This window comes from Myotis lucifugus, unplaced genomic scaffold (genome assembly GCF_000147115.1).
Source record: "Myotis lucifugus unplaced genomic scaffold, Myoluc2.0 scaffold_256, whole genome shotgun sequence".
Taxonomy (NCBI): domain Eukaryota; kingdom Metazoa; phylum Chordata; class Mammalia; order Chiroptera; family Vespertilionidae; genus Myotis; species Myotis lucifugus.
The window spans coordinates 1,548,559-1,565,140 of NW_005871304.1; the positions used below are offsets into that span (position 1 = coordinate 1,548,559).

Consider the following 16,582-nt stretch of genomic DNA (forward strand, 5'->3'; position numbering starts at 1 on the left):
TATAACAAAAAGCAGATTGAATTTATACCAGCAGAGTAAAGTGTGTGTGGAGATTGGAGAAACATTTATTTCCTAACAGAACAGAAAAGAAAGTGAAACTGTATTTGAAAATGCTTGAGAATTACAATGTCCTGTGAACTTCCTGTCCTTGCCTTCATGAATACCAAAACAGACATCTCTGTTATGTTTTGTTTTTTGGCATTAACACTTTTTTTCTGTAATACTTTCTTCATTTCACACCAACGGCTGAATTTGATTAGCCCCTCAACACAACTCGTATCAATGCTGCTGAAATAGAGAGCCGGGTTCGAGAACTAAGCAAATTAGCCGAGACCACAGATAAAGTCAAACAAGGCTTTTGGGAAGAATTTGAGGTAAGTTATTAAAAAAATATATTTTTAACATGAGTGAATAAGTCCTATTTTTAATAGATGAGAAGTTGGTCTTGTGTTTGCAATTGGATCTGAAAGACACAAATCTATGTCCTAATTCGGCCGTTGATTGACATGGAACGAGTGTCTGAGGGGCTTCTTTGAAACAGAAGGGTCTTGTATTCTGGGGAGGGAGTTGGCAGTTATATGACATGGATGGGCCAGTAGCTCCGTTTGGCTCCTTCGGTTTGCTGGCAGAAATCCAGACAAACAAAAGGATCTGACTCCTTTGGGAGGTTTCCAGCATTGGCTGGGGTCTTCAGAAAGAATCTGCAGCCTCAGTGCAGTGACCGAGTAAGAGAAATGCCTCCTGTCGGCTTTAATTTGGGTTGACATTTATAATGCTGGGAAGTGAAGTGAGCTGACTTCTTTCCTTAAACCAACTCGGGTAGGAGAGTGTCCCCCAATGGGAATGCGCAGCGTTCCTGTTGTTCTCTGGTGTGTCACTTACCAGTTCACGTTGTCATCTCAACCTCTCTCTTCTCATCCACTTGGCAGAACACTTCTCAGAATCAAGGATTGTGCAATGTTCGCCTTCGTAGTTGTCCTTAGCATGTGTCACACTGCCTGGCACACAGCAGGCACTCCAGATAGTCCATTGTTCCATACTTTTGTAGGACTTTTAGAATTTACACATATTTGTGGAATGAATGAATGAATGGCCAAATAAAGCCATTTTAGTCACAGTGTGTACGATCAACTTGTTGAGATATTTCTGTTTTACAGACGAGCCTGAGGCTCAGGGAGGTTAAGTAAATTGTCTTTCCACAAATATTGATGGAATCGAGGCAGTGAGGGTGGGTACAGAATTGAACACTCACAGTTCTTGTTCAACATTGTGAACAGAGACTTGAACTGAAGTTTATTCTTTTCTCCCAGGCATTGGGTTAGTCACTGAGGATACCATGGCAAACAAGATTGTCAGGGCTTCCGTCTTTCAGGAGCTGAGAGAGGGAAGGCAGTGATGAAAAGCATCACTGGAGAAGTGATGATGAACTTAATAAGTCAGAATTGTGGAATATCAAGCTCGCGCTTTTTTTATTATTCTACTCTGCCAACCTCCATAATAAAAGACAGCATTTCAACATTCATCTAATTACATTTACTCCATTTCATTTAGTGTCTCTAAAGCCTCATGAGATAAGACGGATAACTACAAAAATTTTAGAAACCTTACATCAAAATTTGAATGAAGAAGAATTTTTCAAAAGTGTTTATTATGTAAAATCTCAAATATATACAAAAGCAGAGAGAATAGTGTGTCACAGCATTATACTAATCGCCTAGCATTAGCAATTGCCAATCTTTTTTTTCTTTTTTTTTAAATCTTTTTTTCTTAAAGATTTTTAAACATTGATTTTTAGAGAGAGAAGAAGAGAGAAAGAGAGAGAGAGAAACAAACATCTATGTGAGAGAGAAACATCAATGTGAGAGAGAAGCATCTATGCCCCCTACCAGGGATCGAGCATGTGCCCTGACCTGGATAGAACCAGCAGTCTTTGGGTGCATAGAATGGTGCTCAACCAACTGAGCAACACCAGCCAGGGCAATTGCTAATCTTTTTTAACAACACCATTCACTCCCCCAGCCCTGGTTATTGCAAATCCCAGATGTCATTTCATCTTCAACTTTCATTTTAAAAATTATAACCAGAATATCATCACATCCAAAACTATTAATAGTAATTCCTTAATATTAATACCTATCAGCTACTATTTACATTTTCTTGATTCACACACACACATAGTTTGTTTGAATTGGGAAGTGCTTTTTCTCCCACTTGATTATGAAACATTTTTGAACATATATAAAATAGATTTGTATAGCCTCACTGGAGTGCTCAGTTGGTTGAGCATTGTCCCATACACTAAAAGGTTGCCAGTTCAATTCCTGGTTGGGATACAAACCTGGGTTTTGGGCTTGGTCCCTGGTTAGGGTGCGTGCGTGTGGGAGCAGCTGATAGATGTTTCTCTCTCACATCGATGTTTCTCTCTCTCTCAAATCAATAGAAACATATTTAGCCCAGTCAGCGTGGCTCAGTGAGCATCAACCTGTGAACCAGGAGGTCACGGTTTGAGTTCCGATCAGGGCACATGCCCGGTTGTGGGCTCGATCCCAGGGTGGGGCGTGCAGGAGGCAGCCGATCAATGATTCTCTCTCATCATTGATGTTTGTTTCTCTCTCTTCCTCTCTGAAATCAATAAAAATATATTAAAAAACCCCAAAACCAAACAAACATACAAACACAATACACACATATATAAACCCCACACGACACTTTTTAAGTGGAGTACCCCCCCGCCCGCCCCCTGCCCCCCCTCCCGCCCGCACTTTAAAACTTGTTTCGTTAGCAATTTGATTTGTTTTTAAAGCCCAGCCTTCTTTGGGTTATGCAAACCCTTCTCTGTCATGGTCCGAAGCTGTTTTCAGTTTGCACAGGCATTACAGTCATTTCACTGACAGCCACACAGATGTCCTGATTCCACCAGCAGCTCAGCTGACCAGCGCGTCTCCAGGAGGAGCTCGCGCCTGTCTCCAAGCCCACAGTCCAGTTTGATTTCTTTAAAAGTGATCACATCCTCCTCAGGGGAGCTATAATTTCTCCTTCGAGATGGTTAGGTTTTATGGAAACAGGACTTTAAGTGCACCCCAAAGCTGTGTCTAGAATAAGCTTTCTTTTTGATGATCCCTAGTGGAAAATCTTCCCCTTGTGACTAATCAGTGCCACAGTGAACAACAGTCCCAGCCAGGCTGCAGCCTCGGGCTTAAAATACTCCAGGATGGCGGGCATGAGCTGTACCCAGGATTTTCCATCTAGACCAGGCTCCCCGTAGCTCATAGAAGGGCTGCTGCCTTCCTGTGGGCAGAGCGTTGCAGCGGTTAGAGGTTTTATTCCAAAAGCTTCAGTCTGGAGAAATGCCTTTATTTCCTTTGGTCTCTCTCTCTCTCTCTCTCTCTCTCTCTCTCTCTCTCAGCCCCTCCAGTGTCATGTTTTCCTCTTTAGAATTGTTTTTATTTGCTGGCTCTCCTTGGCATCTTTGCAGAGATTTAAGAACCAAAGGTGCTTTCACATTTCCACGTCACTTTTTCCCTTTGCCTTTAAAGGACCTTCTACTTTGTGCCTCTGCCATTGTCCTGTCTTCCTCATTGAGTGGACTTGTGCTGTGCCCTCCATTTCTTCTTAGCTCCTTCCCTCTTTACTTACGTATTTTTTTTGTTAATTCTCACCCAAGGATATTTCCCATTGATTTTTAGAGAGAGTGGAAGGGAGGGGGAGAGACAGAGAAACATCGATGTAAGAGAAACACGTTGATTAGTTGCCTCCCACACAAGCCCCAACCAAGGCTGGGGACTGAACCTGCAACGGAGGCATGTGCCCTTGCCATGAATTGAACCTGGGCCCCTTCAGTCTGCGGGCCAACACTCTATCCACTGAGCCAAACCAGCCAGGGCTGTAGGGGTCTCTTTTTGGTCATCGCAGTGACTGGGGGAGCCGCTACTGGTGTTTTGGGGGCCACGGGTGGGGAGCAGTGCTGTTCACTGGCCCTAAATGTGGGGGACGGTTCTGTACAGTGAGTACTTGTCGCATCCACAGGCAGTCGTGCTGCTGGGATCTCCCACATGTACAACTTGGATTAGGGTCTTGATTTTCTCTTGATGCCTTTAAAGGTTTAATAGTTTGATGCAATCCATTGTCTCCAGATCTGCTTTGACTCATGCAATCAGGTGACTGGAACTAGCCTCGGGCCCTTTTGAGGGTTCATCTTTGGTGCAAACCCCTGAGCTGTATTGCTGGGGAAACAGGGTGTCTGGAGCTTGTGTCTCAGCTTTACACGGGCCTTTTTTGCTCCTCTCCCAGCCTTATCTTTGATGGAGACACAGTCCTTCTCAGCTTTTGGTGCCCCAGGGGCTGCTGGGGAGAAGGAGGTTGTGGAAGATAAACCAGGAAAGGAATGTAACCTCCTGGGGCCAGGGCTTGCTGGGCCTTCTTCTGACTCTCCCAGCCTTCAGCCCGGTGCTGGGGAGGAAGCACCCTCAGCAGGGGTTGCTGATGATCTCATGGCTGTTGGAGCCTCAGAGCAGAGCTTGGAAACTCACAACTTCTGAGTTCTTTTTATTGTCAGCCTGGCTATAGATGGATGAGCCTTTCTCTGTGGGAAATGAAATGTATTCAGGCAAGGACACAGATGATTATGGGCTGATGGGCACTGAGGAGTGAGCTGGGGGGAGACCCATTGCTAGTCCTTATTAATCGCAGACAGCTGCCACGTAGCACCTGACTGTGCTTGGGATAGGGGCTCAGCCTGTCCTTTCCTTTTCTTCTTCTTCTTTTTTAAATCCTCACCCATTGATTTATTTTGTGCTATTTTATTTAAAGGTATTTTTATTGATTTCAGAGAGGAAGGGAGAAGGAAAGAGAGAGCGAAACATCAATGATGAGAGAGAATCATTGACTGGCTGCCTCCTGCACACCCCCACTGGGGATGGAGCCCACAACCTGGGAATGGGCCTGACTGGAATCGAACCCAGGACCCTTCAGTCTGCAGGCTGACGCTCTATCCACTGAGCCAAGCTGGCCAGGGCTCCATTGATTTTTAGAGTGGAAGAGAGAGGGAAAGACAGAGAAATATCGATGTGAGAGAAACACATCAATTGGTTGCCTTCTGCACGAGCCCCGACCAGGGCCCGGGCTCTGGGGGAGCTTGCAACTGAGGTATGTGCCCTTGACTGGAATTGAACCCTGGACCATTCGGGTCCTCAGACCGACACTCTATTCACTGAGCCAAACCAGCTAGGGATGTGCTTTAAAAAAAATAAATTATTGATTTTTAGAGAGAGAGGAAGGGAGGGAGAGAGAGATAGAAACATGGATGAGATAGAAACATCATCCATCGGCTGCCTCCTGCACGCCCCCTACTGGAGATTGAGCCTGCAACCCGGACATGTGTCCAGATTGGGAATTGAACCTTGACTTCTTGGTTCATGGGTTGATGTTCAACCACTGAGCCACACTGACCCGGCTTATGTGCTTCCTTGTATGCCAGGCCCGTTTCTGCACTTCACAAAGTAATCTCATGTCACTCTCCCACCAGCTCTGTGGGGGAGGGAATTAGGATTATCCTCACTCTACACTGGAGGAACCTGAGATACAGACAGGCTAGTAACTTGGTGAAGTAAAAGCTGAGGTTTGAGGCAGGCCTCCATGAGCTCAGAAGAGAAGGCCTTGTGAGTTGTTCTGAAAGCTTGGACTTGACCTTGAAGGCAGAGGGAGAGAGGGAAGGTGATTGAACAGAGAGGGCCTGGATGAAACGCACCTTTTGTAGAGACTGCTCTGGCCATGCGCCCTCTGCCAGTGACGTGTCACGTGAGGTTTGTTTCCTGAGTGAATAGTCTTTGCTTTGCTGTCAAATTCGTTTAGCTTTTGTTGGAGGTGTTTTTCTTCGTTGATTTTTAAGCGATTGAGTCAGTTCATAGTATTTGGACTTTTTGGACTTCACCTTAATGTTCAAAAATCAAGAACCTCCTTCCTAATAACACGGCAAATACTGCTCAGTAAGACTGGCTCCCTGTTCAGAGGAAATGCTGGCTTGAAGACGGCAGATGGCTTTAATTAATCTGCACTCATTTAAGATTTTTGAATGGCCGTTTCGTTGTCACAGTTCTGCTCACATTGTATTTTACTTCTGCCCAGGTTCCAGCTAGCTAAACACTTTCGTTATTTGCCCGGTGTCACAGCTGAATATTGCATTTTGAAAATGAGAGTTAAATGGCAATTTAAACTCCTGACTTTCATACCTGTCTGTGAAATTCAGACAAATGAGATGGAAATAATAGGGCTGCTGTGTTATGAAATATTGACTCTGGCACTTTTGTAGAAATCTTTAAGGAGTAACCATTTTGGCATTTATTTATATTATGTATATATAAAGTATATATATATTTATAACATGTATATAAAAGTATATATTCATAACACATATACAAAGTATGTCTATACATAATATATATAAATTATATATATTTTTCCTCTTCTTTTTAGTCTGCCTTTCACTTTCTTGATTTGCCCTTTCACTTTCGTGATTTCCTGTTACAGATTAGGTTTGTTTGAAACTAACGGTCCCCCGAAGAGGCACTTTTTGTCATTTTGAGAATGAAACCTACCCCTTGAAAATGCTTCAGCCTGGCTTATCCACCCTCCTGTCTGTCCTGCAGCTGTGCCTTCTTTCCTCTTCCCCACATCCCCTCCTCCTCCTCTTCCTCCTCCTCCTCTTCCTCCTCCTCCTCCTCTTCCTTTTCTTCTTCTTTTTTTATATATTTTTATTGATTTCAGAGAGGAAGGGAGAGGGAGAAAGAGATAGAAACATCAGTGATGAAAGAGAATCATTGATCGGCTGCCTCCTGCACACTCCTTACTGGGGATTGGGCCTGCAACCCAGGCATGTGCCCTTGAGCAGAATCGAACCCAGCACCCTTCAGTCCTCAGGCCGACACTCTATCCCCTGAGCAAAACCGGCTAGGGCACATTCCCTCTTCTGATGGGGCCAGTTCCAGTCCCGCTGTGGCTGCCTGTGTTAGTCCCTTTCTTTCCCGTGGTCTCCACCTCCCTTCCCTGCAGAGGTGCCCTTCCTGACCACTTGCCTCAGGACCCCGAGTTTTCTTCTTCACTGTCTGGCCCAGAAGGCCATGAGGGGATGGATGTCTATGTAGATGCAGGCTGGCTGCCTGTGGCTCTAACAAAGGAGGTCTTCAAAGCCTTGCTCACAAAGCTCATGCCTGCGGCCCAGTCCCCAACCACTTCGGTTCTCTGGTATTTAAATTTGACAACTGACATCTTTAAGGGTTGCTCTGAATTAAACAATGGCAAAAGGAGGCGGGCCATCAGCTCCTCGAGAACATGGGTCACATCTGTTATTTGTATCCTGTACACCAGTACCCACTGGCTTTCATTCTTTTAAAATTAAATTTATTCGGGTAGCACTGGCTACTAACATGAATTTCAGGCCTACAGCTTTATAATATGGCATCTGTATGCTCTGCTGTGTGCTCATCACCCAAGTCTAATCTTCTGTCAGCATGTATTTGGTTCACTTTACCCTCTTTATTCTCAGTAATTGTTATTTTAAAAGGCTTATCTTTTATAAATACTCATGCATTGTAGAAAATTTAAGAAAAAAAAAGGTGAAAAAATAGAGAAGGAGAAGGAGGAGTAGGAGAAAGGGCCTTCATAATCCCACTAATCTGACACAGAACCCCATTGCTTTTTGGTGTAATCCTTCTGCCATATCTTACATGTGAGTGCAAAACATATGGCTTCCGTCATACACAGTTTTGCAAGGTGGAGCTTCTTTTCACTTAACACTTACTCTGATTCTTTTTCCAAGGCACGAAGTAGTCTCCAAGAACATCTTTTAAATGGCTGCAGAAGGTTCTTTTGTATGAATGAACAATAGTGTTATTTAGGCAGCTGTTTCCATTGGCCATTTATGTTGTTTCTGGTGTTTTTGCCACTGTTGGTACAGTGTTAACATGAGCATTCTTAGAGTTATTGCTCAGGACTGTGAACATTTCCTGGGATAAATTCCTTAAAGCAGAAACCAAGCCAAGCTTTTTTTTAAAGCTTTTGACGCATAATAATATTTACTTTTGCTTCTCTCTAGACACTACAGCAACAGGAGTGCAAACTTCTCTATAGCCGAAAAGAGGGCCAGAGGCAAGAAAATAAAAACAAAAACAGATATAAAAACATCCTGCCCTGTAAGTATCAGTATTCTGCTCAGTCATCGTCACTCTTGCAGATTTTGATTTGCAGCAGATCCAAGGCCTTAGCCTCTTTTAATTGTGAGCCGTTTCCAAAATAATCCACTGGGACAGGGACTGCTGGCCTCATTCACGGAGTTCCTGCGTGCTGATTACTGAGTGAAATGCCATGCGGAGGCTTTGAGTGTGGTTGTTTTCTTCTGTTGATTAATCTGTTTGCCTGAGAGCGATGATCTCCCAGTGTCAGGCCACACCAGGAGCCCTCTGGGGTCCCGGGCTTGTGTCCTTGCTCTGTGGTACCTGGCTCCTGGGTCTTGGGAAAGGCACACCTTCTCTCTGAGGCTCTGTTCCTTCACCTGGGGACAGACAAGCTCCTTCCAGGGCTCTTCGCTCTGCTCCCTGATGTCACTAGCTCGTGAGACTGGAGACTCGGGTGCATACCTGCACTTGGCTCAGAAGGCACAGCTCATTAAACCCAGATGCTGTCAGGTGGAGCCCATGGGGAACCATGGGAAAAAGAGGCCCAGAAGGATGGAGGCCTTGGACGAGGGTCCCAGAAATGGCACTTCCAGTGATAAATCCTATATGTCCATAGTATATTATCAAAACCAGGAAAACGGCATTGTGACTTTATTCTCTTAAAGAAAGGCAAAGTGTGGTGCTCAGATTATTGTTATGCTGATTTAGGATTTAATTTTTTTTTTTTAAATATATTTTATTGATTTTTTACAGAGAGGAAGGGAGAGGGATAGAGAGTTAGAAACATCGATGAGAGAGAAACATCGACCAGCTGCCTCCTGCACACCTCCCACTGAGGATGTGCCCGCAATCAAGGTACATGCCCTTGACCGGAATCGAACCTGGGACCCTTCAGTCCGCAGGCCGACGCTCTATCCACTGAGCCAAACCGGTTTGACAGGATTTAATTTTTTAATGTGGTTTTATCATTAAATGAACACAACTTGGACTATGTTGATGATGAACGGATTTGAACAGGTTTGTCCTGAAGAGGTCTGAGTACTTTGGTGACTGTGGTCTTTTTCTTCCAGTCGATCATACCAGGGTTGTTCTACATGACGGTGACCCCAACGAGCCTGTGTCCGACTACATCAATGCCAATATTATCATGGTAAACTTAGCTCTTCACAGCGTCTTCTGACCATACATATTTTTTATTTTAAATCCTTTCTTCTGTCCTAAAAGCAACTTTCAAATGTTGGACGGATTTTCTTCTTAAATTTCTAGCCTGAATTTGAAACCAAGTGCAACAATTCAAAGCCCAAAAAGAGTTATATTGCCACACAAGGCTGTCTGCAAAATACGGTGAATGACTTTTGGCGCATGGTGTTTCAAGAGAACTCCCGAGTGATTGTCATGACAACGAAAGAAGTGGAGAGAGGAAAGGTATATTAAATACGTTTCTGATAAAATATTTTAAAATGATTGCTCACGTCAGGTTGACCATGTTAAGAATTGAATAAACAAGTTAAGCTGAAGCTAACCGACCCTCTGGAAAAAAGGACGTTGAGGAAATTTGATGATGATGTGCTTTGGTATAGTTTTCTTTAGGTTTCTTCTGCTTGGGGTTCATTGAGCTTCTTGGATCTGTGGATTTACATGTGTGGTGTTTTTTCCAACACCACAGTGTGTAATCTGTTAGCCCTATTCAGTGTGTATTTTTCATTCAGATATTGTCCATTTCACCTCTAGAAGTTTTATTAAGGTCTTTTTAATATCTTCTTTTAAAAAAAAATTAATTGATTTTCTACAGAGAGGAAGGGAGAGGGATAGAGAGTTAGAAACATCGATGAGAGAGAAACATCGATCAGCTGCCTCCTGCACACCTCCCACTGGGGATGTGCCCGCAACCAAGGTACATGCCCTTGACCGGAATCAAACCCGGGACCTTTCAGTCCACAGGCCGACGTTCTATCCACTGAGCCAATCCGGTTAGGGCAATTATCTTCTTTTTTACATGTGCATCATCCCCTATACCTTTGAACACATAGAATACATTTATAATAACTTTTAATGTTCTTATTACTAATCCTATTACACATTATTTCATTTTTCTGGTTTTTCAGTTGTTTAAGGTGGGGAGGGCAAATCCAGCCATTACTCCACTGTATCCAGAAACAGTGGTTGAAAAGGGAGTGTAAGGAGGGCCTGCCTGGTGCTTTCAGGTGATTAGAGTACTAATAAACCAACAGTGATTTCCCTGGTCACATAAACTTACTGTTCATGACTTTTAAGCATTTAGAAAGTAATTTGAATGACCCGAACAATACATCCAAATAAATATTCAAGCACAGTTATTGATAAAGTTGCCTTTATCACTATCCCTTGTCCATCCACTTTAGTCCCCTCCTCCAACATAAACCCTGTTTGATGTGTATTATTCTACACTCTTCTTGGTGTTTACATATGTATAGGTAGTAAAGGCATTGCTATCGGCATTACATACCTATATTTACATATTTATGCCTTTACCTACATATATGTACCTATGAAGTATATATAGTACTATTTTCTGAAAAATACTATATGAAAAAGTGCTTTCATACTGTAACTTTATTGTGCATCTTGGGTATTTCTCCCACTAAATACATGTTCTAACTTCTGTCTCATAGTAATTGCATGATGTTTCATGGTGTATATGTATCATAATTTATTTAACCATTGTGTGCTGGGCATGTAAGTGTTCAATTTTTCTAAATAGTGCTGAAGTGAACAATCTTATTCTTGCTTCTGTGTCTATGTGGCAAGTGTTTCTCTAGGATAGATGTCAGGAATTGCTAGGTCATAGGGTGTGCATGTTGAAAATTTATGTAGGTTCTGCCAAACTGCCTTCCAGAGTGGTTTCCCAGTGTGCACTCTCTCCAGCTGTGCTTGCCTAGCAGCCATCTCCCCACACTCTTTTTAAAAAAAATATATTTTATTGATTTTTTACAGAGAGGAAGGGAGAGGGATAGAGAGTTAGAAACATCGATGAGAGAGAAACATCGATCAGCTGCCTCCTGCACGCCCCCTACTGGGGATCAACCAAGGTACATGCCCTTGACCAGAATCGAACCTGGGACCCTTGAGTCCGCAGACTGACGCTCTATCCACTGAGCTAAACTGGTTAGGGCTCCCCACACTCTTCATGACACTTCAGGTGTTCAGAAACTGTAACATCCACCCTTACAGAGAAGCAGACAGATCTCATTGAGTGATAGCTGTGTGTTATCCAAAGCCAGTCTGTCCACGCAGCTTTCTTAGTTTGGAAAAGTTCTGTGTTTGTGTTTGTGTTCTAGGCAAAGTGTGTTTTTAGACATACTTGATTTGGCTTCTGTAAAAGCTGCATGGAATGTAGCAGTCATACCTGTAAGTTAAACATAAGACAGATGGGCGATTTTGGATTTTAGCCCTCTTACTGTAATTTTCTTGTAGTTGTGAAGGGCAGTGTGATTGGATAAGATTTTCATTGTTGTACTAGTGGTTGATACGCGTCTGAAGATCTTTGAGGCCAGATCTGGTCTTTGTGAAACAAAGGTCTCCTGCAGTAACATTAGCTGTTCTTGAATTAATGGACGAGTTAAGGCATCTTCATAGTTTCCGCTTCAGGTGAGTGTCACCTGCCCTCAGAATGGAAAGGAAAGCTGAACCCCCTTGAACCCCTTTCCTATGTGTTGCCCGATGAGAGTTATAGGAGGCCACCTGTTTCTCAGAGGACTTGAGGGTGTAAAGACAGGATGCTCGTGTCCCTTCAGAAGGATCAGTATTGTCTCTTTCAGGTGAGCTGCCAGAGGCTCCTACAACAGACACTGGGCCCGATCACTGCCTCCTCCTCACTTCTTCATCCCAGCCCGCGCCTGTCTTCCCATTCTTCCCCTTCACTTCGTGGGTGGAGAGGGTGACATGAGGGCATTTATTCTCTCCACAGGCCTCCTGACACCCTGCTCTCTCAGCATCATCCCCGCTCCCTGCTCCCTGAACAGAATAAAAGCCAGACTGGATTCCTTTGGATCCCTGGGCTTGAATTGCAAGACTAAAGTGTTAGCCCTCACAGTTTAGAGATTTTGTGTCAAGGTGTACATCAGAGTTTAGAAAAGTGGGAAGTGGGCTGTAGTATTTCACAGCTGTTTAAAGTGAGACAAAATGTTTTTAGAGTTACGATTTAATTTTGTGTTCTCTTGAGCGACAGCAGTCCTCAAATTGATTAGCCAGTAACAGCCTTGAGTACAATTAATATTAAAGGTGTTCATTTGGGGAAAATTGTATTAAATCTGTCACAGGGTATTTGGATCTATAAAACACTGGAGGGAAAGCCGAATTCAAAATAATGATAAATCAATGACCGCAAGCTGTGCCAAGCAAAAAAGTGGCACCATCCATTAAATTCTGTTGAATGTTCCTCCTACCATGTTTTTCTTTTCTGTAATTGACCATTGATTGTGGGGGCTAGTCTGCAGCTGCTCTGTTACGTCCATTTTTATAACTGGGAATTTCTCCATCTTCCTAAAATACAAGGAAATTGTCTTTGGCTGATATTTGTGTCCGGTTGTGGAAAGGAAATGGCATCGGTGACCCCGCCCAGAAAAAAGACCCCAAAACACAACATCATTCTTTACTCAGGGCACGTCATCACATATATGCAGACTCGTTTCTCATGGAGCGGAGTGTCTTCCTCTTTGGCAGCAAGGATGGTTTCTTGGTGCTATATTTTCCCATCTGCCTGCTCTGAAGCCAGCAGCTCTTGCAGGCTTGGCATTCCCAGGCACCCAGTTAAGCGAAGGTGACGTGTGCAGTAGGTAGCAAATGGGTCTGGATATAGAAAAAGCAGCTGGTTCAAAACCCCGGTGGCTGCCTTGCTGTGCTGGAGGTATTCACACTTGGGTTAGATAAGGCGCAGAGCCCTCCTACGCAGGGGTGGAAATGAACCAGACCGTCTGGCTTGTTGGGCAGCTCATCCACCTCCAGAGTCTTTGCTTGCCTTCCCTGCGGAGCGGCTGGCAGATCTCTAGAATTCAAATCTCAGTGGTTGCTAGACAGCACCCTCAACCTGGCATTTCCTCTCTTTGCATCTTTGAGTCTTTTTTTAAAATATATTTTTATTGGTTTCAGAGAGGGAGAGAGAGATAGAAACATCAATGATGAGAGAGAATCATTGATCAGCTGCCTCCTGCACGCCTCACATTGGGGATTGAGCCCGCAACCCAGGCATATGACCTGACTGGGAATGGAACCGTGACCTTCTGGTTCATAGGTTGATGTTCAACCGCTAAGCCGCCCTGGCTGGGCACATCTTTGATTCTTTAGAATTAAATAAACAAGCACAGACTATCCTTTGACCTGAGTGTTGGATGGGACAACTCTGCACACATGGCCTTTTCTTCCCCCTCCTCCCTGGTTCTCCAAGTCCCTGCTTTCTACTTTGAACTCTTCTTTCCTCTTCTTTGGAAATCCAACAGTTCAATGATGGAAAGGCCATTCTCCAGACTAGTGGTTGTTAAGCAAAACTTGGACATTTGCTTTCTGCCGGTTCACAGATATTAACTGTCTTTTTATATCTGTTCCCTTCCAGAGTAAATGTGTCAAATACTGGCCTGATGAGTTTGCTCTGAAAGAATATGGGGTCATGCGTGTTAGGAACGTCAAAGAAAGCGCCGCTCATGACTATACGTTAAGAGAACTTAAACTGTCAAAGGTTGGACAAGTAAGTATATTGTCGTATTTTAGAGACTTTGGGAACTGTTTATGGTATGCAACCCAGGGTCATGCAGTTACAACCATTCATCCATTCATTCCCTCACTGGTTCAGCAGCCATTCGTTGAATGCCTTCTATGTGCCAGGTACTCTCGAGGCACTGCTGGTACATTGCAGACAAGACCTACAGTAGCCTTTGCTCTCCCAGAGCCTAGAGATAGAAGTTTAAAATTTAAATGAGCAACTAAGTTTTCTGATTGTGCCGACTGCGAAGGCACAGGATGGCATGCTATGGAGTGAGTTGGTACTTGAGATGGAGTACACGGGGAGGGCTTCTCTGAGGGAGTGTCACTTGAGCTGAGACCTGAAGGTGGAGGAGTCTGGAATCCAGAGTTCAGAGAAGAGGGTCCCAAGCACAGGGAGCAGCAAGTGCACAGGTCCTGAGGCCTATTTAGTGATCAAATTTCACAGCATCAGATTTAACTGCATATAGTTCAGGTTTGTCCCTGGGCTGACTAACTTTAGAAAGCATGGTTAGGTTTGGATTTATTTAATAGTACGGTTAGAGAGGGGCTTTCTTATTCAAGGCCTTTGGGATATAAAGCTGAATGAAACAGTCTTTGTCGTTAAGGAATTGTGATCACATAGCAGCAAGAAGCCACATATACAAGTAGCCGTACTCTAGAGCAGACACAGGCCATCCCACACATCTGAAGTGCCATGGTGTTGCCAAGGCTGGGCTTCCTTCCAGCTAGGGCACCAGGGAGACAGTCTCAGAAGAGGTTGGGCCCTTAAGGATGGGGATTCCGTGCGAGATGAATTCACAGACGGAGGTGCCATTGTGAGCCATGGCGCTGAAGTGCAAACTGCAGGAAAGTGGGGTTTGTGGGAAACGAAGGCACTTGGGAATCTAGGGGATAAACTTGTGTTGAGACAGGTTGGGACCAAGTCGGGCCGAGTCTTAACACTATGTTGAGAAGTGTGAACTTTATTTATTAGTTGTCATAGAACCTGTGACTGTTCTCAGCCGAGTGAATACGTGCAGAATGGAGTGCCAGGAAGGTGTCTGGTAGCGGGGCAGTGGGAGAGGGATTGGATGGGTGATCCTGATGGTCGGGAGGCCTGTTTGGAGCCTCTGCGATGGTCTGGGTCTAATGGCCTTCTCTTTACATCTCCCAGAGACGCCAGCAGTTGTTCTGCTTGTTATTCCCTTCTTAGTCCTTCCTATGGAAATGCACATTTTGTTAAAATGCCAGAGCAAACTCTGCAAGAAAAGTCACGGATGTGAAAGATTCCCAGGCATGAAGTCTGCAGGGCGAGGGGGTAGTTTGGCTATTATTGGAGGAGGAGGAAGAATTAGAGACATCTTAGGATTTTGAGCCCAAGTGGACAGTGGGCTATGGCAAGAAATCCAGTAAATTTCTGGGCAATGCTGAGTGCCCCAATGAGGTGGTGAACGTGAATATTTATGACACCAATCACCTGGTTGTGTGACTTTCCTCCATGGACACTACCCTGTTCCTCCCATACAAATAGAGGAAGTGGGTGGTTGTGTCTGTCTGGTCTGGGGGCTTTGCCAGGGGTCACAGTGCATGGAGACAGGGTGTGTGATGGAGAGTGATGGTCAGGATAGTGTGTGGAATCTGAGCAGGGGCTCAGTGAGGCGCCTGGAGGTGGGGCTCACGTGGGTTGGGAACCTCAGAGATTGTGGTCCAGGATGGATGCTGGGACTTCTGATGTCAGTGGGCGTGCAGTTCTGATGGTGGCCGAGACTGAGAGGAGCTGGGAAACGGCAGCTGTCGAGCAGAAATGCGAGCGAGATTTAGAAGACATTGGACAAGGGTTCCAAATGGGGTTTTCTTCAGTTTTAGTGATCAACCATCCATCTTGTATCAGAGATTTTTGAGCAGCAGGTATGGGAAGGGTTGGTGTTTGGGTTTCTGTGTTGCACCCTCTGATGCAGGTGGTGACAGAGGACCCATCATTTCTCCAGAATTGCTGGTCACCTATTATCTGCTTTTTATATAACACGTTACATATTTTCTAACGTGCTGTCACATCATTTCATTTAAGCCTCCTAACTGCCTGGGAAGAAGTTGGGGCAGGGACCTGAGGGACCTTTATCAAGGAGAAGGAGCATGGATGAGTAGGGAGCTGGTCTCTCTCATTCCCCAACTGTCCTTCCTGCAACTGTGTCGCCCCTTGATTTTTAGCTAACCAGTAACATCCAGAAAAATCTTTTTCGTGATGTCAGCCAATTAAATGCACATAATTCAAGAAAAGATTCTAATTGTGGTTCAGATTCTGGTTGTGGACACTGGTCTAGTTACTCTGTCCTTGTTTTTAAATCCCCTTTTAAAATGTCACTTAGCTGGATTGTCTCCAGATCCAGAAAGAGATGTAACGATGAATAGTGCTGCTCAGTGACTTCGCCCGGGTGGACCCCGCACGTGATGCTTTTGCGTGTTTTGCAGTCTTGGGACCATGGTTGACCTTAATTAGTGATCACTGTCCTCAGAGGAGCCCACATGCTGAGTCTCCTCCCATCCGCGGAGCAGTGGCTGTGTGTTAGTTGCTCCTGTTTAATCCTCACAGTGGTGTGAGAGAGGGATTATTGTTCCTATTTGCAAAGGAAGAAATTGAGGCCTAGAGCTGTCCAGTCACTACAGTGAGTGTGCGTGCTGGGATTTTGGCCGAAATCCAG

General features: G+C 44.5%; 1 protein-coding gene across 1 annotated transcript in view; it reads left to right on the plus strand.

Moving 5' to 3' along the window:
* Window positions 1-16,582, plus strand: part of PTPN11 (protein tyrosine phosphatase, non-receptor type 11) — a 115,740-nt gene that overhangs the window by 88,775 nt on the left and 10,383 nt on the right. Inside the window, exons 2-6 of the mRNA XM_006099057.3 lie at window positions 261-374; window positions 8,090-8,186; window positions 9,239-9,318; window positions 9,435-9,593; window positions 13,756-13,887. Of these exons, the coding sequence (XP_006099119.1) occupies window positions 261-374; window positions 8,090-8,186; window positions 9,239-9,318; window positions 9,435-9,593; window positions 13,756-13,887 (582 nt within the window). The remainder of the gene's footprint in view (window positions 1-260; window positions 375-8,089; window positions 8,187-9,238; window positions 9,319-9,434; window positions 9,594-13,755; window positions 13,888-16,582) is intronic.